Source organism: Dendropsophus ebraccatus, chromosome 1 (genome assembly GCF_027789765.1).
Source record: "Dendropsophus ebraccatus isolate aDenEbr1 chromosome 1, aDenEbr1.pat, whole genome shotgun sequence".
Taxonomy (NCBI): domain Eukaryota; kingdom Metazoa; phylum Chordata; class Amphibia; order Anura; family Hylidae; genus Dendropsophus; species Dendropsophus ebraccatus.
This window is the reverse complement of record NC_091454.1, coordinates 148,114,045-148,137,545: the sequence shown is the minus strand read 5'-3', so window position 1 is coordinate 148,137,545 and position 23,501 is coordinate 148,114,045. Positions and strand designations below refer to the sequence as shown.

Sequence of the window (23,501 nt, the reverse complement as noted above, 5' to 3'; positions counted from 1 at the left end):
GGTAAAAACGTCTGTTATTCAATACATTGTGTGCATTGGACGTCCATCTTTCCATTGACTTCAATGCATTGCTACTGCAGTCAGTTAAATCGCAGCAATAATGGATGTTATTATAAAAATCAGCCGCCTTTCTCGATTTTTGACGTTGTTTGAACATAGCCTATAACTGCAACTCACCATTTTTGTAACCATAACTGTTATTTAAGTGTATTTTACTGAGTAAGACCGGCAAAGCATTAAAGCGACTCTGTACCGACAATCTGACCCCCCCAAACCACTTGTACCTTCGGATAGCTGCTTTTAATCCAAGATCTGTCCTGCGGTCTGTTCGGCAGGTGATGCAGTTATTGTCCAAAAAAAACACTTTTAAATTTGAAGCCTCGTGCCAAACGGGAGTATCTGTGCCCTAACTTTGCACAACCTCTCTGTCCCTCTGTCTTAACTCAGGGTAGTATAAACTAGTGACAGAGAAGATGAAAAGAATGATGTATCACTTATGTTCATCTGTGCAGCTGATCCAGAGATATCCTCTGGATTTGATCAAATCCAGAGCTATAGTCTGGATTTGATCAAATCCTCCCTGATGAAAGCCAGTGATTTGATCAAATCACTGACCCCTTTCAGGGAAATGATGGAATTGAATTCTATCATTTCCCCTGCAATGTACCTCCTGCTCCCCACTGTGCTCCCCTGTCAGCCTTGTCCCATGCGGTCCTGTGTGCTGTGTGATGCTGCCTCCTGCTCCCCGCTCTGTTCCCCTGTTCGCCTCATCAAAATATCATCATGAACATGATCATTATTTTCGGACGTTTTTTGCAAACACGTTTTATTAGTTGTTCACACACAGTTTTTCTTTTGTCACCATTCTTTTTCCATTTGTACTATCAAATTCAATGGACTTTTCAATTAAGCCACACTGAAAGTCCAATTAGTGACCCCAAACAAGAATAATGTACAAACACCAGGGGAGGCCAGGCTGCTTAAACACGTCTGTTATTTTAAGCTCAAAATAACGGATATAATTTTAAACGGAGCTGAAAAAAAACGTTGTGTGGACAAAGCCAAACAGTGAAAAAAAATGTGTGTGAACAACTAAAAGCAACATATGTCGTTTGCAAAACAACATCCACGATTAATTGTCATGAACATTAACTTGATGTCTGTGCAAAAAAAAACAACCGTAATTTAACCCCTTTAAGACCGAGCCCATTGATGCACGGATGTCCGGGTCAAATTAATGCAATGTTCCTCCCTGCCTTCTAAGAGCCATAGCGCTTTTATTTTTTCACCTACCGGGCCGGTTGGGGTGTCATATTTTTACTAATATCATATTGGTGTAAAAGAAAAATTTTGATCGTTTTTTTTTATATATATAATCTTTAAAAAACAGCAATCCTGGTGTTTTTTCCCCCCCATTTACGCCATTCACCATGCGGGAACAATATTTTTAATATTTTTATAATGGTCAAGGGGTATTTTAAACTTTTATTGAGGGTGGTTTATAAGGGTTTTTTAATACTTTTAAAAACTTTTTTATTGCACTTTTAAAAAAGAAACACTTTTAAACACTTTAAAGCATGCAATCAATAGATTGAATATACTGCACAGCATAGATCAGTGTTATCGGCGACCTATGCATAGAGCCTGCATGAAAGCAGACTCTATAGATAGATCGCCTATCCGACAGGACAGAGGTGAGTGGCTTACCCCTGCCGTCTGTACAAGTGATCTGTCAGTGACAGGAGCTTGTCCTGTCACTGAGCACCTGAAAAGCTGCGATCGCTATAGATAGTGGCATTTAAGGGGTTAATAATAAGCAGCTGTGGGATCACAACTGCCTGTCATTATCTTTGGCTTCCCGGACACTGATGTGTGCGGGACCGCTCTCACTGAAGCGGCCCTGCACACATAAAAAGCCCCTGAAGTCAGGAACATGCATATACGTTCCCGCTGTTCTTGGTACAGTATGTGCAGCAAGAATGTATATCTACATGAAGCAGTCACCATCAGACTTCTTGCAGCATTACCAGTAGCCAGTAGCCAAGTTCATCAATACTATTTTGGTATCAGAACATTGCATTTATATAAAACTATAACTCCAAGACATATAACGTACTAATATTGAGGTGTCTAGAACATCTGAGTGTCCTAGACTCTTTCAGGTTAACAAGTGAGAGAAGTTGTACTTTGTTTTCCTCACTGGGTGTCACCATTGCTGTTAGTGTCTCCTATGCACAGCTGAAGTTAAGGGTTAACTGTTGTGTACTATGCATTTGTGTGCTGACCAGTCACAGGTGCTCTTTCCTCTAAACCTATCCTATCTTTCCTCTCTATCACACACACTCAGCCCCAACACACACAGGAGGGTTTAGATTTGCCCCTGTAGACACCCCAAGGGCCCCGCCCAAACCTCGCAGGCGCCGCCGGCTGAGAAAGTGGCCACCAAGCAACACAAGTGTGAACAAGGTGTTACTACTCACCAAACCATCAGTAGATAAAGTGGGGGAAAGAGGAGGTACTTACCATATGTACACATGTGCTTCCTGCTAATTTGAATCACATAGGTCTTACAAGGGAGGAGTGCCAGCGAAAATGAAAAAAGGGACAGCATACATATAATATGCAAAAGTCTGGAAAACAGAAATGGCTGCACATTGCACCCATGGTTGATACGAAAGCCTATCAGCTACATTAAAAACCACGTGCAGGTCTCTGATACACATAGGTCCCTACGCTAAACGACACTGTGCCGATTAGCGACCAACAACCACGCAAAGCTCGTGCAAGCAGGGAAGGGAGGCCATAGAATGGCACTTTCACCCCACTGTCATAGGACCAATCCCCAAGGGCCCCCCCCCCCCCCAAACCCTGCAGGCGCCGCCTGCGGAGAAGGTGGCCACCAAGCAACACAAGTGTGAACAAGCAAAATTAGTTTAAAACGCAGACACATTTTGAATCAAATAACATACTCCATTAAAGTTTTTGGAAAAAACAGGTGTCTGTGTATACATTGTAGTTTTATTTCCGATGTGTGCACAAACTGACATTTTTCCATAGGTTTTAATGTAGCACAATTTTAGATTTAAAATAAAGCTGTGTTTTATACCCATTTTACTGTGTGAACATAGCCTGAAACTCAAAGCTAATTTAGATTTCCTCATGCAGACGTGCTATAATATCAATGTTAAGCACTCCTTTGCAAGTAGCACCAAGACTTCATCCACTTTTGACTGATGTCTATTTAAACTATGTGACTAAACCTGTTAGGAAACAGACCAACAACATAGTTGTAAATGATAAGCTGGTTTATAGTCTTTTCTGGTAAATCAAGAGCTTAAACAAGAGGACCCTGTTCTTTTGTGTAGATATCAACAGGATTACATGAAGGTTTGTGTGAATAGAAAATTATACATTGTGACAATAATATATCCGCATACCAGTGGACAGTCTGGATTTTTTTTTACTTTGCCGAGATATTCCCAAAGCCCATATTACATGGGGCGACTGGAGGAGCAAAGGAGCGCTAAAAGCTTGTTCCCTGCTCACTGCCCCTGCTATTAAACGCGGCAGCACTGAGCGGGTGAGTGCAGGGGAGGCCGCAGAGTCTGGGCAGCCCATAGAGGATAGCGGCGGTCTGCTGCCACCACTCCTGTTCCACAGAGTGACGACAGGAGATTATTGCTATCTAAGTCGTTGATCAGTCAACATGTTAAAAGACAAACGACTGCAACAATCAACCAACATTGTTCATGTCGGCTGATCATTGCTCTCTATTACACGGGACAATTATCGGCCATATTGGGCTAGGCCATACCTAGGGCTTAAATAGTAGAGCATCATACTGTATTTGCACCACCGTGTTTGATTCTCAATATGTTAACAGAACAGGTGCCTATAATTGCAAAATTTTGACCCCTAAAACTTTTTTATTTTTCAGTTTACGGGACTCTGTAATGGCTTATTTTTTGTACCCTGATCTGTACTCTTTATTGCTGCCATGCTTGCATATTTGTGACTTTTAAGTAATTTTGGACTATGGCATTGTGTTTTGCACTATTGAGGAAATAAATCAAGGGCTTTGCACCTATTTTTAGGTGAATAATTTGATTTATTTGTCCATTTCTGGTCTAAGTTCTATTCATGAATCAGTATTTGACAGGCGAATATTTTTAAGTATTGAGTTGAGTATTCACCCAACAAATGGAATTTGCACCCAACTTATCATTTGTGACTTTTTGAAAAGTTGCACAAACTAGTTCAGGCCTATGTCTGGTCAGTAGCAGGTAAATTTATTTGCGATTTTTTTTCTTTATCTCATAAATCTTTTAATATTTAGTTAAATTAGTCCTATTCAGCTGGGTAAAAAACAGACAAACACTATTGGGTAAAAACAGACAAAAAGTCGCACATTTTAGACCCAATAGAAAATGCCCCCTTTGTCTTTTACCATGAGATCAGGAATGTAATTTAACCCTTTACACATACTTACATACATGTATGTGATCATGCTGTTAAGGGGTAGGGTATGTGCAGACTTTGGAATCTCAACAGAAAACCCGTTGCGGATTCCGCAGCTTGCACCAGCTTGCGGACTCTAGCGGCCCATGTCATAGACAAAGTACAATTAGTGGCGCAAAAAATAAGGGCTCATCTGGGCTTCTAGGTGGAAAAATGCAAGTGTTATGGCCTTTTAAGCATGAGAAGGAAAAAATGAAAGTGCAAAAATAAAAAAATTGGCTTGGTCTTCAAAGGGTTAAGCAGAAGAGAAATAGAACAAATTTGGTCAGCCTGTGCTGTCAAAAATATGCCTTCTATGACTGTTATGTGACTTAATTGTGACTTGTCTCTTTATCACAAATCACATGGTTCTTGTTGAAAGAAAAGTCTCCTCCTTTGCCTCAGGTCAGTTTCAGTTTTCTAATCTGTCAAACTGTCTGGTCCATAAAGTGGAAACTATCAACACAAGAACTACCAGTTTGGTGGGACTGTTCTACATTATTTACTTCTACATGTACTAATAAGGGATTTCAACAAGTCTGCAAAATAGGACGTTAATTAATGTATATGATAAAGAATTGAATGGAAACTGATTTTATTGCATTGTTCTGGTCAGACTACTAGAATTACACTTATGTTGTGGTTCTAGAAATATTGTTTTATTTGAGTGAGAAGATTGTACCATTCCATTATCAACAAAGTTGTAGGAGAAAAACTATTTCTTAAAATTGTTAACCTTGCATAAAAACAAACATTTTGTTATTAATGTTGTGTTCCACTAAAGGTGTGCCACTATGTCTGTAATACCACTTGTTCAAAGGTAACTTTGTCAGGTGTCACAATTTGGGATGATAAGGTTTTTCCCTCTGCCTTGTTTGTATGCACAGCTGGAGGGTTAACAGAGGGTTAACTGCCACCCTTTGTCCCACTGAGGATCAATGGGTTCTGCAGATTGTCCTGACTTGTAAAGAAGGATGCCAGGCTTAGGCAAGGTTGACCCAGGGGACAGTTACCCCACCTTTGGGCTTAGCAGTAGTGATGAGCGAACAGTAAAATGTTAAAGTTTGAGTCAAACCTCGAACAATAGTGGTGTTCGGCTCGAGGTTCGACTGAAACTAGAACCCCATTAATGTCAATGGGAGATGTTCAGGTTAATTTTTCTACCTATACAGGTGATGAGAAGCTGGAATTACAATCCAGAAGAGTAAACTTAATACATGGAACAACTTAGTGAAGAAAATGTGGCTCTAAAAATTACAGAAAAAAAAGAGGTTAAAATACTTGAATTCCTTTCAATGTATAACTTAGGTAGCAGAGTTGAGGTAGTAAGGTAGTGATGTAGCAGAGATGAGGTAGTAAGGTAGTGACATAGCAGAGTTGAGGTACTAAGGTAGTGATGTAGCAGAGTTGATTCGGCAGTGATGTAGCAGAGTTGAGGCGGCAGTGACATAGGAGAGTTGAGGCAGTAGTGACGTAGCAGAGTTGAGGCAGCAGTGACGCAAGTTGTAGGTCACTCAGCTTTCCTAGCATGTTGTATAGTAGTCAGTATAATGGAGGTCTCTCAGCTTTCCTAGCATCTTGTATAATGGAGGTCACTCATCTTTCCCAGCATCTTGTATAGTAGGCAGTATATGGAGGTCACCCAGCTTTCCTAGCATCTTGTATAGTTGTCAGTATGTGAAGGTCACCCAGCTTTCCTAGCATCTTATATAGTAGTCAGTATAGTGGCGATCACCCAGCTTTCCTAGCATCTTGTATAATGGCGGTCACCCAGCTTTCCCAGCATCCTGTGTAATCGTCAGTATAATGGTGGTCACCCAGCTTTCCTAGCATCATGTATAGTAGTCAGTATATTGGTGTTTACCCAGCTTTCCCAGCAACCTGTATAGTAGTCAGTATAATGGAGGTCACCCAGCTTTGCTAGCATCTATATCATAATAAATGAAAGTCTTTCTGTCTGTCTGTCCATCTGTCCTCTATAGACTTCCAAACGCCTGAACCGTTTGACTCCAAATTTGGCACACAGATACATTGGGTGCCCGGGAAGGTTAGAGCGAAGGTCCTGTCCTTGCCAGATGTACAGGAGGGGGAGGGGGAAGAGCGCCCCATAGAAATTAATGGGAGAACCTCCCCACTGCACACACAGGCGCTGCAGCTCCCCAGCAGTAATGGCAGTTGGAATCCTTAGCAACTAATAGGATAACTACTTTCATTTTCAAAGGGAGCTGGAATCTGATTGGTTGCTAAAGCCAGCTGCTTGAGAACAGATCCACAGAAATATATGGTACTCTACTATACAGTACAGGTATACAGGACTCCAAAACTATACACTACGGGTACACAGGACCTCCACCAACTATATACTACAGGTATACAGGACCCCCTACTCCAACTATACACTACCAGTATACAGGACCCTCAAAACTATACACTACAGGTATACAGGACCCCCAAAACTATACAATACAGGTATACAGGACCCCCAAACTATATACTACAGGGATACAGGACCTCCACCAACTATATACTACAGGTATAAAGGACCCCCCCCAAACTATACAGTGCAGGTATACAGGACCCCAAAAACTAAACAAATCTGTATGACAATATTTCACCCCCAAAACTCAGGATAAATGTAACTAAGCAACTCCTATGTATGATTGATTGATGCGTATGACAGATGGGAAGACTTTTTATATACTATTATTCAGCAATAAAAACTGACAAAAAAAAGTGTGAATAAGAAAATAATGGAGTTCACCCCGCTTTACCAAACATCTTTTTTTCAGTTTCTCCCCCTATAAAACCTAGTTGTGTCTTATCATCAGGTGCATCTTATAAAACGAAAAATATGGTAATTTACGGGCCTCGCATAGCGACACCTGTTACTGATATTATCCAATGATCCCAAGTGCCTCTCCCATCTAGATTGGCTCCCATTGGATTCTCCATCTGTTTACCTTAAAATAATACATTTATAAATAAAGCATAAGTTCTTTTTTACAGAAAACATTTTAAATATAGATAAATCCACCCCATAATAAATGTTAAAACCAGATTTTACTATTTTTTTTAAGATAAAAGTCAGCAAAAAAAAAAATTGGTATTGGTATTGCAGTATTTTACATGTGTGGTGCTTTTCTGGATAAAAAATGCCCAGAGGACATGCAGCACCAGCCAGTTTTATTTTTCACAGTTGTTCTTTTTTATTCCCCCACCCTATTTAGTTTTTGTCCTAGCACTTACTACCATTAGTCTGTTTTCTAGGCATGCTGGTAGATAGTCTTGGTATAATCATGAACAGAAGTAAAGTTTAATAACAGCAAACTTAATTATTGATGACAAACAACAGTATAAATATATTTCCACGTGAGCTTTTCTTTTCCTTTCCCCGAATAACTTTTTCTGATGACATGTACAAATTGACTTGAATAGATAACGCTGAACATATCATCTGTGGCTCCAGTCTAACTGGAACTTTTGCCCAGGTTTTCCCATTACTTACACTCCACAGGAATATGTATTTCTGGATGTGTCCCAGGCTCTTAGTATACAGGGTACCAAATATCAGTAGCCTCACCTTGAGACTACAAAACTAAAAATGGCAGCTTCTATACCTCCTCCCAGCTGAACCCAGTTTACCAAGGCAGTGTCGGCTGAGAATGCTCTGCCCCACCTCATCTCTCCTGATTTGCCATGATCCCACCTCCTCTCTCCTGATTTGCCCTGATCCAACCTCCTCTCTCCTAATTTGCCCTGATCCCACCTCCTCTCTCCTGATTGGAGTATCATGTGGATAGCTCATCAATCTATTATGGCCAGCAAGCCCCTTTAATCACTCCCTGGTGTTCTCTCTAATCTGTGACCTTGCTGTTGCCATGCAACAGTGAACACACTTTCCCACAACCCCCTTTGTTTTCAAGCTAAGTGGAGACCAACTGCCAGCACTCCCTGGAGATTGCAGTTGGAGTGGAAACCTCAGTGGGTCGTAACCAAGGGCAACAAGTTATGAAACAAACGCAGGCATACGCGGAATTAGTCAGTCTATATCTCTTAAACACACACATATGCAAAGATATAGCAGATCTCCCCCTACACTCCAGTCTATGTGTATTGTAAAGCCTGAGAAGGGGATATAGTGTTAATGTAATAATACTGGGTTCTAGTTACGAACACAACACCTATATAGAAAAAAACTGAACCTCCATAATTTTGAATATATCAAAGAAATACTTTATTTAGATAAAAAGCACATACATTTAAAAATCGTACAACACAGTGAACTGCGACTGAGAAAATGCATTAAAACCAACGAGAAAAACATACAAATGAGGGGTGCTATTGTCAGGCAATGTTAAGAGGGTTGATCAGGGACTCAATACAATTCATTGGTATATTACCATAAACTCACCCTGAATCACAACAAACTATACAAAAAATTGTAGAACAATGATAAGTCTTACCCAAATGGATATGATGTACCAGCCGGACAATTTCCCCCACCCCAACGCACGTTTCGACCCCAACGACCCCTTGATAAAGGTTGTCCACCGAAACGTGCGTTGGGGTGGGGGAAATTGTCCGGCTGGTACATCATATCCATTTGGGTAAGACTTATCATTGTTCTACAATTTTTTGTATAGTTTGTTGTGATTCAGGGTGAGTTTATGGTAATATACCAATGAATTGTATTGAGTCCCTGATCAACCCTCTTAACATTGCCTGACAATAGCACCCCTCATTTGTATGTTTTTCTCGTTGGTTTTAATGCATTTTCTCAGTCGCAGTTCACTGTGTTGTACGATTTTTAAATGTATGTGCTTTTTATCTAAATAAAGTATTTCTTTGATATATTCAAAATTATGGAGGTTCAGTTTTTTTCTATATAGGTGTTATATCTCTTAAACAGTAGAGTTTCAGAAACGCTTGTACATCAGAATTATGTTTATTTTCACATTATGCATTAGTTTAGACCTAGTTTAGTGAGGCTTGAAATGTGTGCATCAACTATGTTTTTTAACATAAATATATATCTTGATAGCTTTGGCTTAACTGCATGTAGAAGATATAGGAGTCACTGACATTTTCATTCCTCAAGTGTATATAAAACTGAAATTTCCTGAACATGACAGCATACCGTTTATACAGGAAAAAAAGTAGAATACCTACAGTGCATGTGTCATTGTGTGTGTCCTAGGATTCCTATCCTTCATTAGGTTTCATTCTGTGTTGTAGTACAGAGCATTACTAGCATAGTAAATAGGAACCTGTAAGGAAGTTGCCATAGGACTGAGGATACATGAGGGGCAGGATATGGTCCTGGTCTGTTGGTGACTAGAAGACATGTATTAGACTCACCCATTCTAAACTTTTCTCTGTTATGCTTCACTGCAACATAGATTACTTAAAATAAAACAACATAAAAAACAGGAGGGGTACCATTCTGTTCCCTAACTTAAAAGAAAATAATAAATGATTACCAGATTAAGACTTAATAAGTGATGAACATTCACCACTCCCAACAGTTTCACGCTCAAAACAATCCAAGCCAGATTTGCATCTATGCTATCTGGCATCTCGAAATCTTCCACTGGTGACAATGGACAAAAAAACAAAAGAATAAAAGTGGAGATCGCTCTGAGTTTTTATTTTTGCACAAAACATTTAATCAGTAATTTTGGATTGCTTTTTTTTTTTTTTTTAGATATTTTACATCCCTCTAACAACTTCCAGCAGTCTGACAGACACACTGACAATAATCTCTTGCTGCTGTTGCTCCTCTTCACAGTCCCATCCCTGGTTGCCATAACCCTGCAGGATCCCTCCAGCCCCTGTCATCACATGCTTTGTCCTCTCCTCCTCACACAAGGTATGCCGGACACTGGAGTACAGGAGGGGGAGAGCCTGTCAGCAGCAGCATGCCGGAGGAAAGGAGGAGAGAGGAGAAGCAGCCCTAGCGGGGAACAGCATCCGGTGACTAAGTGGGCCCCCCAGGAGCAGGGGGCCCACACTTCCCGGGTGCTGATACCGCCTGGGGGGCCCACTACAGACATGTGCCATGCTGATCTCACACTTTAGAGTCTGAGCCTGGCGGGCCCCTCTTTTGGCCTTGGCCCCTGTGCAGCTGAACAGGCTGCACAAGTGTTATGTCCACCTCTGGAGCACACAACTAACTGCACTGTGACGGCACCGAGGATTAAGGTAAAAGACATACTTTCATCCTTCTTGTATCCTGTGCAGTAGGGACAAATCAGCAGGTTAGATTAGTCTAACCTGCTGATAGTTCCCCTTTAAATCAGAACAAGATGTTTATTATAAGGCCATGTTCACACACAGCAAAACAAAACCAAAACAGCAAAGTAGAAAACTCTAAGGCTATGTTCACACACCATAAAATGAAGGTGAAATAAGCTATAATTTTGAGGTACAAATATAGTCGTATTTTAATTGTAATAATGAAGACAAATGTCATAATTGTCAATGGGAAATTAGGCAGCAATGTACACACCGTATAAAATAATGTCCATAATTGATTACAACCATTTTCATAATTTGCAATCTGATTTTGCTAAATTCTGTATGCCTGTTTGTTTGGTTTTTTTTTTTTTTACATCTGTTCACACATTGTTTTTTTTTTACTACAAATAACGACCATATTTTGGGTAGCTTCACACGTACTGGATCCACAGCGGATTACATGCTGCTAGTTTGCAGCGAAATCTGCTGCAAATCCTGATAATGTGATCTTCATGGGGGTTACATACCCGCAGCGGAATTCTGGGCACTGGCTGCATCTGAGGCTCCCGGCCCCCGTAAGTCCCGCTCAGCCAATCAGTGACTGCGGCAGGGTTGTGAACTGATTGGCTGAGCGGGACCTACAGGAGTCGGGAACCTCAGATGCAGCCGGAGCCCAAACCGGGTACTGTATGCTGTGGGCGGTGGGGGGTAAAGGGGCCGGCATTACATACTCGCAGCGGAATGAAAATTTCGCTAAGGGTATGTAACCCCATCGAATTCGCAGCGGATTTCACACAATGACACATTGTTGGATTAAGGATGGGGAAAAGTTCTGTACCTAGTTTGCTGTCGTGTTTTGGTTTTGTTTTGCTCTGTGGACAAGGCCTTATAATAAACATCAAGTTCTGATTTAGGCTATGTTCACATGGTAAAATAAAGGTACAATATGGCTATAATTTTGAGGTAAAAATATGGCCATATTGTCAAAATAATAATGAGTTCAACTGAAGTCAATGGAAAATCGGACAGCAGGGCACACACCGTATAGAATCCAAACATGCTCATGATTTACAACCTGCTTTTGCAAAATATGTCCATTTTTTTAAAATTGTTCACACTGTTTTATTCTCAAAATTTGCAAAATTACAGTTCACTCATTAATACTTTTTTATTGTGTGTGAATATAGCCTTAAATAAGTAATTGTCAAGTCTATGCTATTAAGCATAGCACCTGAACTTATGGTACATGCATTTTTTCATTTACGATATTCACTAGCCTAGAGAATTTGTGTGTATATGAAAGCGTAAGTAGTGTAGGGAGCAATAAAATGCAGTGCTTCTTGCCCAGCAATTGTATGCAGAGGTTGCTTCGGGATAAATGGGGATGCTATATACATCTCTGATTACTGAGTACAATTGCTGGGATGGGCACTCTGCATTCACTCAGTAAAATATGTACAGAGCCCCAGGAGGTAGGTAGTGATGTCATGGGCTATATGCATCATCCCTGACACTTTCACTGGGTTGGGTGGATTGTATACCTCATCACTGTAGTATTTGCCTAATGTAAAAATAAATATAGTTATGTCTTCTTAAAAGTTCAATTTTGTTTATATTTATTATATTGTATGTATTACTATTTGCCTATGATTTATTACACCTTATCAAGGGTCTTTGTTGCAACTGTTGGGAATATATATATATTGTTTCATAGGAATATATATATTGTTTATAGGGTTTATTAATTCTTTTCAAATGTTTTAATGTCTTTTTTTGTTTTGTTTTTTGCTCAAGTATTGTCTTCTTGACATTGCAGCTGAACTCTGGCGTAGGTGTAATAATGGACAAAACACAGCCAAATGTTTGTTTTCTGTAATTCTGTACAGCGCTTCTCATATTTCTAATCCTGATTGTTGATTGTGTCTTTATATAGTACATTCTAATAAAATGTAATAGTTCATATAATATACATAAACAAGTTGCAGCCTGTATTATACTCCACAAAGCTGCACTGTTCATTCTGTTTGCCTTCCCTAGCTGACATTTCACATTGTTTTTTTCTGGCACATTTTCACAGTTTGTCAGACGATTTGCATGCTAGCAATGCCAGTCTTTATACCGGTACAGTAATCCGATGCAGATAACTGTCGCAGTGAATTGTTGGAGCTCAGTCAGGGAAGTGTATGATGACCAGCTTGTCAGCATCTACATTGTAGGCTATGTTGCAAATAAAACATCAGCCTTTCTTGTCTTAAAGTGTCATATCAATTTTTTTTTTTTTTTTTTAAGAAATCAATAGTCCAGGCGATTTTTAAGAAACTTTGTAATTGGGTTTATTAGGCAAATATGCCATTATCTGCATTCAAAAAGACTTCCCCCAGCCCCCCACCCCTCCTCTTTCTCATTCACTGCTCCTTATCAGGAAATCTCGACTCTTTTAGATCAGCCGAGCCCTGTCTGTTCTATGGAGAGGGGAGGAGGGAGATTAGTGGGACCTGTGTGAAAGCCGGAATTCAGAGGTCAGAGAGGTCAGTGCTGACTTCAGAGGAGATAGCCCGGTGATGTAGCTGTAAATAACTCTTTGTTGTCCTGTTTTGGTGCCTCATCTCTCTCCACCCTTTCCCTCTCCATAGAAAACCATGAAGACAGGGGGGAGAGAGCTTCATGCTTTTTCATGATAAAAATGCATTTTTTGGCTAAGAAACCCAATTACAACGTTTCTTAAAATCGCCTGTACTATTGATTTCTGCAAAGAAAAATTTAAACGACAGTGACACTTTAAAATAATGCACTGCATTGAAGTCTATGGTGTATTGAGCAGCTGTTGTTCAAATACGGTCATGGAAATAATTGACATGTCAATTATTTCCGGCTTCTAGAGTGTGAACAACATTTTTCACTCTCTGTTCACACAATGTATGGCCGTTCTGAACTCTATGGTTAATTGGATTGAAGGCACACCCAAATGTGCCCGCAATACAAATATGGCAGTATCTGTGGAAGGAACATGTCAAACAGCAGCCTTTTGTTTGATATGGCAAACAATGGCCGTTGTTAATACATAGCCTTTGGCTATGTTCACAGTGTATTAAAAATGGCTGTTATCTGGTGCTCGAAACAACGGCTGTTGTTTAAAATGCAAATTGCATTGAAGTTTATAGGCAATGACCGGAAATAAATTACATGATCATTGTTTCAACGGCTGTAGCAAACAACGGCCGTTGTTTGCATTCACTTTAATGCAAATCATTTAATTATGAAAACATAATATAAATTAAAAACAATTGCCATTCTTTTTTTTTTTTTTGTGCGAACATAACCTTAACGTGAATGTACCATCAGGCCTGGGCTGAAACACTGGAGGCAGACTGACCCACCCCCAGTGGGAGGAAACCTCCGCCCCTCTATGATATGGCTCTATTAGAATCAATGGAGCCATATCATAGAGGGACGGGGGTTTCCTCCCACTGGGGGTTGGTCAGCCTGCCTCCAGTGCTTTAGCCCAGGCCTGATGGTACATTCCCTTTAAAGAGGTTATGCTGCCTGAATTAATAGCTATTTTATGATCCACTAAAATGTGTCTTTTATATTTTAATTACCTTTTATTACACAGGATTTAATTGACATGTATACAGTCATGTTAAAGCTAAGCTACTCCAGGAAATATTTTGAAAAATCTAAGAAAATGATGGACCATCTAAAATATAAATAGTTTTTTCTACAATTCTGTTCAGTTTTTATGATAGTATTGCTTAACTCTGCAAAGTCATGGTAGTACTTACAGTGTTCTTTTGCCTTTGCCCCAATTTTCCCTGTATCACTTTCTTTTAATTGCATATTCTCATTTCTGTTTTCATCAGATATTTCTATTTTATGATGTTCCTACTCACTAGAGCAAGAATAACATTTTATGAATTTTCAACAGGGCGGAATGATTTGGCCCATGTTAAATATGCACTTCCTGGCTCTATTACTTGAGGACTGAGTGATGTCATTTACTGAGCTGATGTATAGAGAATACTTGTGCCTGCATCACTTCACATAAATACAGTGTTTAAACATTAACAATTTACTACTGCCAAATTTATCAATTAACGTACTCAGTGTATGGTAGGGACGTGAGCCCCACTCGCCTGATGAATGGAAGGAGGCCACCTCCTGTGCCTGTAATGTCATGATTTACACCTGCTGATTTACGTCTACATGAAACCAGTTGTGCAAGTTTCAAGGAGACCCTGTGACTTAGTAAACAAAAAAGTTCCAGAAAGACTTGAAAGAATTCTAAGAATGTACGCTAAGGCTATAGAAATGGCAGGATTTTCCCATTAAATTCCGGAGTAAAGGGAACCAATCTGTAAAAATATGCCTGGGACATATGCTGTTGCATCACCCGGCACACTTCCCACACGTTTTTATACCCTTCGTCCCTGCACTGTATAATCCGTAAACTTACTTTAGTAAAGCAATTTATGAAAATGAGTTCCAACTAGTCATCTGGGCGTTGTCAATTCTCAAGAAGACCCTTGGGCGTTACAGCACTGTAATCATGCCCCCTGGGCATGATTCTAAGCACTGTGTTGCCATGATGTCATTGAGAGGTGGTCCTTCCCTCACGTCAGCACGCCGTTTTCATTACGTCGCACATGCAATGCTAGGACCCCCAGTAGATGTTCAATGATATACAGAGCTGCCACACATATACAGGTCTCACTGAGGAAGAAAGGATACTTAGGCATGTGCGAGATTCTATCCATCCCCAGCTTACTCTACCTGTCAATCCTTATTTAATCTGGGGAGAAGTACAGCACAAGGAGCATTTCAGCGCTGTAATCACACTGCTCTGGACATGATTTAAAGACCTATGTTGCCATGACATTTTGGAGAGGTGGGCCTTTCCTCACGCTGGTGCTCTGACGTTTTCATTACGGCACACATGCACGGATAGGACCTGTTGTACTGCGCATCTGCGCTGTTATGAAAATGTTGGCACGCCAATGTGAAGTAAGGCCTGCCTCTCAATGATGTCAATAGCACCCCTGCCTCAGGAATCCAAACCATACCTTAGTCAGGTCCAACTTGTTGAATGGAGGCGCACACTGAAGGACTGCCCAGTTGACTGCACCACTACAGCAGGATACTCCCAACAGGGAATTGACATCATATGACAATAGAAAAAAAGGAAAAGAAAAAACAATCTATCTTAATAGATCAGGCAATATGGTATCAAATATGTTAATTTGATATGCCTCTGCCTGAGGTAGACAATATGAAAAAATCACTGATCGAACTGCACAGAGGTAAGTCACTATTGACTGTGGCATGTAAACAGGGCCGGCTTTAGGTTTTTGTGGGCCCTCAGCCGACAGAGCCTCAGCGGGCCGCTCATCCATCCACTATGAACCCATCATCCACATAGTATGCACAATCATTTGAGGCACCACTATCATACACAAACAAACACACAATATTGACACAGACACTGACTGAATGACTGACACTGACTGACTAACACAGACTGACTGACTGACACTGGCTGACTGACACTGACTTACTGACTAACACTGACACAGACACTGACTGACTGACGCTAACACACTTACACTCTGACACACCACACTTACAGCTCAGTCTTCTCCCTCTTCCTCTCTGTTGGGCTGCTCTCAACACGGTAAGGTTGAGGACCTGTGGGTCATGTGATCAGGTCCTTCACCATTTTCTCTCTCTGTGCAGGTCCTGCTCTTTCTTCTGATGTTCATCCCCTCAATACAGTGAGCAGGCTGAACATTAGAACACAGGGCCCCTCTCCCTCCCTGGGCCCCTAGAAGCGCTGCGGGCCCCGGCAATTGCCTAGGTAAGCCTTGTGCTGACGCTGATCCTGCATGTAAAGGATTAAACTTCCAGAGATTGACTCACTGTTATTTTACCAGTAGCAGGAGATTCTTGGCTGTGTATTACAGCTACCTCCCTCACTCATTTCCATTCACATGTCTTTATTGACCGTGGCAAGTAAAGGCATAAACAATCAGGAATGGACTTGTCAATCTCTTCAGGGGGACACCTGGACAGTGCCTCCACAATCAACCCTGAGCTCTGCTCGGGCAAAACTCTTGGCTGTTGTTGTTGTTTTTTTTTTTTTAATGAAAATGTTACAGAGAGTTTGGAGTCCAGCCCCACCCAGTATTGTCTACACTTTGGTCATTACTGATGCTTCACAGTTGAAATTTAGGGTTGACTAGAAAATGTACCCGGCGCTGCCCGGGTATAAAGTTAATTAGATTTGTTCTAAGGTGCCCAGGAGGCAAAGCTAAAGGTATTGTTTCATCTGAGTTAATCAGTGGAATTAGTGTATACCTGTAGTGCATAGTTGGAGGGGTTCTGTATACCCACAATGTATAGTTTTTAGGGGTCTCGCATATCTGTAGTGCATAGTTGGGGGGGGCTGTATACCTATAGTCTATAGTTGGGGGGTCCTGTATACCTGTAGTGTGTAGTTGGGGGGGCTGTATACCTGTAGTGTATAGTTGAGGGAGGTCCTGTATACCTGCAGTTTACAGTTGGTGAAGGTCCTGTATACCTGTACTGTATAGTTCGGGGGTCCTGTATACCTGTAGTATATAGTTGGTGCTGTATACCTGTAATGTATAGTTGGTGGAGGTCTTGTATACCTATAGTTTATAGTTTGAGGGTCCTGGATACTTGTAGTGTATAATTGGTGGAGGTCTTGTATACCTGTAGTATATAGTTCGGGGGTCCTGTATACCTGCAGTGAATAGTTTGAGGGTCCTGTATAACTATAGTATAGAGTTGGTGGAGGTCCTGTATACCTGTAGTGTATAGTTTGGGGTCCTATATACCTGTAGTATATAGCTGGTGGAGTTCCTGTATACCTGTAGTATATAGCTTTGGGATCCTGTATACTTGTAGTATAGAGTTGGTGAAGGTGCTGTTTACCTGTATTATAGAGTTGGTGTAGGTCCTGTATACCTGTAGTGTATAGTTTTGAGGTCCTGTATACCTGTAGTGTATAGTTTGGGGTCCTATATACCTGTAGTATATAGTTGGTGGAGTTCCTGTATACCTGTAGTGTATAGTTTTGGGGTCCTGTATACCTGTAGTGTATAGTTTGGGGTCCTGTATACCTGTAGTATATAGTTGGTGGAGGTCCTGTATACCTGAAGTATATAGTTGGTGGAGGTCCTGTATACCTGTAGTGTATAGTTTTGGGGTCCTTTATACCTGTAGTGTAAAGTTTGAGGTCCTGTATACCTGTAGTATATAGTTTTGTGGAGGTCCCGTGCACCTGTAGTGTATAGTTTTGGGGTTCTGTATACCTGTAGTGTCCTGTATACCTGCAGGGTTGTATTTACACGTATGGCAGTGTTATTCAGTCACAGTGTGTCGGTATTGGTCATGTCTGGTATGGCGGTGTTATCCAGTCACAGTATGGCGGTATTGGTCAGGTCTGGTGTGGCAGTGTTATCCAGTCACAGTATGGCGGTATTGGTCAGGTCTGGTGTGGCGGTGTTATCCAGTCATGGTATGGTGGTATTGGTCAGGTCTGGTATAGCGGTGTTATCCAGTCACAGTATGGCAGTATTGGCCAGGTCTGATATGATGGTGTTATCCAGTCACAGTATGGCGGTATTGGTCAGGTCTGGTGTGGCGGTGTTACACAGTCACAGTTTGCCGGTATTGGTCAGGTCTGGTATGGCAGTGTTTTCCAGTCACAGTATGGCGGTATTGGTCAGGTCTGGTATGACAGTGTTATCCAGCACAGTATGGCAATATTGGTCAGGTCTGGTATAGCAGTGTTATCCAGTCACAGTATGGCGGTATTGGTCAGGTCTGATATGACAGTGTTATCCAGCACAGTATAGCGGTATTGGTCAGGTCTGGCGTGGTGGTGTTATCCAGTCACAGTATGGCGATATTGGTCAGGTCTGGTATGACAGTGTTATCCAGTCACAGTATGGCGGTATTGGTCAGGTCTGGTGTGGCAGTGTTACCCAGTCACAGTTTGGTATACCTGTAGTGCCCTGTATATACATGTACTGTATAGTTGGAGTAGGGGGTCCTGTATATACATGTAATGTATAGTTGGAGTAGGGGGCCCTGTATATACATGTACTGTATAGTTGGAGTAGGGGGCCCTGTATATACATGTACTGTATAGATGGAGTAGGGGGTCCTGTATATACATGTACTGTATAGTTGGAGTAGGGGGTCCTGTATATACATGTACTGTATAGATGGAGTAGGGGGTCCTGTATATACATGTACTGTATAGATGGAGTAGGGAGTCTACCAGTTATTACTGTGGATGTTGTGAGGCAGCTTCCCTAGCAACCATTGCTCCCTGTGAAAATGAAAGCAGTAATCCTATTGGTTGCTAAGGCTCCCAACTGCCGTGTCTGCTGCAGCTAATTATATCACCTGTGTTTGCAGTGAGATTTTCCCATTCATCTCTATGGGGCGCTCTTTCCCCTCCCCCTCCCCTCCTGTACATCTGGCGGGGACGGGACCTTCGCAATAACCTTCCCGGGCACCCAATGTATCTGTGTGCCAAATTTGGGGTCAAACGGTTCAGGCATTTGGAAGTCTATAGAGGACAGACAGACAGACAGACAGAAGGACAGACAGATAGACAGACAGACTTTCATTTTTATGATGTTGCCAGGTCTTTCATTTACAACATTACTTAAGATTTATTTAGGCATGATTTGTACAATAAACAGTTATCATAAACAGTTTTAGACACAGGGATTTTCTTTCCACTAAATACAGTTACGCACATGTTGGAGGTGGAAACAGTTGTCTAAGAGCCACACCTGCTTTTAAACATCTCAGACACCTGGTAAACCTGTATAGCATACATTTGGAAACCTGCGGACTGACAATACTAGTACCTTGTATAAACAAGAACAAGGAGTGGAATACAGAGAAGGACATGTTAGAGAGAGAGGTCATTGGCCATACACAAAGGTAAGACATTACTTATAGGTATGCTATTGTATGCAATTGATATATATATATATATATATATATATATATATATATATATATATATATATATATGAAATGTTAGGGCTGAAATTCATTTTGTTTTCTATTCTACATAATCGATAATATTGTAATGTTAGAACAAAAAACTAACTTTATTCAAAGAAAATGATAATATATATACATTTTACATTCTTTTATGTTATACTTGTTTTTCATTGTTATACAGATAGATAGATAGTCCTGATGGGACCCTACTATGGATTATAATTGATTTTCACTTATTTTTAACTGCTTTTTTCACTAATTGATGATTTATTGGATTGTAACTCACGTGTGTATAAAATGGATGTGATACTCACTGAGACTATGCTTGAGAAAGATCTCGTGATGAGATTGAAACGTTGCATTTGAATTCTCCACTGAATATGGAATAAAAACACTTTTGATTTTTTTCACTATACTTGGTCGTGCTGCGGAATTCTTGGGATAGATAGATGGATAGATAGATAGATAGATAGATAGATAGAACTACAATCAATACATAGACAGGTAGATAGATACCCACACATACATACATACATACATACATACACACACTTATTAGGCATAATAGTAATACCTCCTGCCTTATATTGTGCAGGTCCTTCTTGTGCTGTCAAAACAGCTCTGTTTTATCAAAGTGTGGACTCCACTAGACCCCTAAACGTTTCCTTTGTTATCTGGCAACAAGATGTTAGCAACAAAGTCCTGTTTCAAGTCCTACAGTGAAACATTTAGAAAAAAACAACAGGAAAAATGCCATAAATTTAGCATGCAACTTTTAGAAGAAAAAAACCCCTTGTGAACCTATAAAACATAGCAAAATACCACAAAGAAAAGCTTATTATTTATAATTTGTTTAATACTTCTCTATACACTATCATGTAACACCTAACCACAAAAAAATGAAAATGAAATCACCCTAAATGCAACCTATATTTTAATGCTCAAAAGAGTCATTATATATATGCTACTCACTCTATTTTAGCATCGTCATCTATTATATATACTACTCACTATCCATGAAGGAGAAACACAAAGAATGTCATATAAAATATCTGGCACACCAACCAATAAGAATAAAGAAATGCTTTATTAGTAAATCATGATACAAAATACAGAACACAACCCTTAAAAACAATGAAAACACATGTATCACATGTATCATCTAAACCAGGGCCGATTCTGGGGTTTCTGCCGCCTGAGGCAAACCTCAGGCGGCCGCCCGAGTGATGGCCGGCATCCCCCCCGCAACCCCCCCCCGCAGCCAGCCGCTCACCTGTCCCACGCCGCAGCCGGCCCACGCTCTCCGCTGACTCCACATCCCGTCAGGTACCGCGATGTCACCCTGCAGCTGTCACGGACCTCCAGGCTGTGGTGAGTGAGTGGGGTGATCAGGTCGCGCAGGGCGGCCCCGTGCGACCCGATCACCCCAGCACGTCCCCCACCGACCCCGGGCACTCACCACAGCCTGGAGGTCCGTGACAGCTGCAGGGTGACATCGCGGGACCTGACGGGATGTGGAGAGCGCAGGCGACGGGACAGGTGAGCGGCCGCTGTCATTTTTGTTAAGTGATACTTAACAAAAATGACAGCAGGGGGAACATAATGCCGCCCCCTGCCGGACCGCAAAATCTGCCGCCTGAGGCGGAAGGCTCATTCCGCCTCATGGCAGAAGCGGGCCTGATCTAAACCAATAGACTGGTCCCAGGATCCTGACACATAAGTAAAGCTGGCTGCTGCCTGTGTAAGCATGAGAGAGTGGTACGTGTATATGCAATATTCCCTGAAAACAAAAAACTGTAGTCTGAACATAAACCTATAAAGTGCTAGTGCTAGTGCTAGTGCTAGTGCTAAATGTGTGCATCTTCAGGGTACAGCGTAAACAAATCACCTAAGTAGTATGTGCAAAACAAGCAAGTAAAAAGGCAAAATTAAAGGATATCACCTAGCAAATAGAGATGGTTGTGGGCAGAGTCTGGGTCCCCCAAATCCCCAAAACTTAGGATTAGACTGCAGCACAGGAGGAACATCACCTTATATTTCCTTAGTGAACACTTACTCATCTTCTTTTTTTTGTTGTAAGTTTTATGATTAAGTTCTTTAAACTAAAATAAGCAGGAAGATCTTTTTGATAAAATATTGATGGAAATTCCATGACCCTGACGGAATTTTTTCTGCATTCTGCTATAGATTCTGTAGATTGTCACCATTATCTGCTTACAAGCCTTTAAAAAATGTCAGTTCCTGATAGTATAAAGCAGCGCTTCTCAAACTTTTTCTACTGGAACCTCACCCAACAGACTAAAGCAATGCCGGGGTCTCACCTGACAAACCAAAGGGAAGCCTGGGCTACCTTTCACCTGTCTCCTAAAATCTAGATACCAATAAAGTACAAAAAAACTTAATGTTTCTACAATGTAGATTGTTTTAAGCAGTGAAAGAATTGTGCAGATCATAGCTACTTTTGTGAAAACCACCTTCCCAGCTGTGCCTTACAAACAACTAGGGGGCGCCTCACTGGTAAGGCCCTCCTCACAGTCTGAGATGCACTGATATAAAGGGACTGGTATGTGTGTTATGGTGCTTAAAAACACATACCTTTTAATACAGATCTCAATAATTGCGTTTACATGCAGTAAGTACTTTGTCTCAGAAATTGAACAACGCTGCAGAATCTGTTGGCCCCATACAAATAAATATTATTATTAGAAATTGTCTTGTAAGTGGTGTATGAAAGTGGGTAACCTTTAAACAAAGACAAAAACAGCATTGTGCTCTGTCATGAAACACAAAGCTTCTGCTATTGTGAACCTTTTTTATTTTTTTTTTCAAATAAGCTACTATCCAAAGAACATCCTTAAAGGGGTTATCCAGGGCTACAAAAATATGGCCACTTTTCCCCCTACTGTTGTCTCCAGTTCAGGTGTGGTTTGCAATTAAGCCCCATTTACTTCAATGGAACTGAGTTTCAAAACCCCACCCAAACTGGAGACAAGAGAGGGGAAAAAGTGGCCATGTTTTTGTAGCGCTGGATAACCCCTTTAAGGGGTAATAGTTTTGTTCTGTGTGTACTATAAGACAGATTATATTGTTTTACGTATAACAAAATATCCACAAAGCATACATACCTAGCGCAAAACAATAATGCAAAAACATATTCCTCCGGTACATACATAACAGGATTGTTACAAAGCGTGCTTGTTGTTGTTGTATATGTAACAAACATATAATACTCAGTATAGAGAATATCCCTATGGGGTGGTGTAATTAGATGTAAATATATAAGACTGAGTGGATCTGGGTGGATACACTGTGGTATTCACACTTATTACGGAAAATGTTTATAAAGTGCTTTTTTCCCTGCACTTACTACTGCATCAAAGCTTCACTTCCTGGATAAAATGGTGATGTCACGACCCGACTCCCAGAGCTGTGCGTGCTGTGGCTGCTGGACAGGATGATGGCAGGGAGACACTGAGGGACACAGGGCGCTGGAGAGACACTGAGCATCCCTCTGCCATCATCCTCTCCAGCAGCCACAGCCCGCACAGCTCTGGGAGTTGGGTCGTGACATCACCATTTTATCCAGGAAGTGAAGCCTTGATGCAGTAGTAAGTGCAGGGAAAAAAGCACTTTGTGTGCTTTTCCCGTAATAAGTGTATAATGGTAATTATAACTTTTGTGGGGAGAATTACAATACTTTAATAAAAATTTTCACCGGA

The 23,501-nt window shown here is 41.0% G+C and overlaps 2 protein-coding genes across 4 annotated transcripts in view; one reads left to right on the top strand and one right to left on the bottom strand.

Annotated features, from left to right (window-relative positions):
• The window catches only part of LOC138799985 (long-chain fatty acid transport protein 2-like), a 129,549-nt gene that overhangs the window by 88,190 nt on the left and 17,858 nt on the right, over positions 1 to 23,501 (bottom strand). The gene's annotated exons all lie outside the window — the stretch shown is intronic.
• Positions 19,173 to 23,501, top strand: part of LOC138783443 (uncharacterized) — a 100,509-nt gene continuing 96,180 nt past the window's right edge. The window contains exons 1-2 of the mRNA XM_069958147.1: positions 19,173 to 19,411; positions 19,519 to 19,716. Coding sequence (XP_069814248.1) covers positions 19,284 to 19,411; positions 19,519 to 19,716 — 326 coding nt within the window. The 5' untranslated portion in view covers positions 19,173 to 19,283. The remainder of the gene's footprint in view (positions 19,412 to 19,518; positions 19,717 to 23,501) is intronic.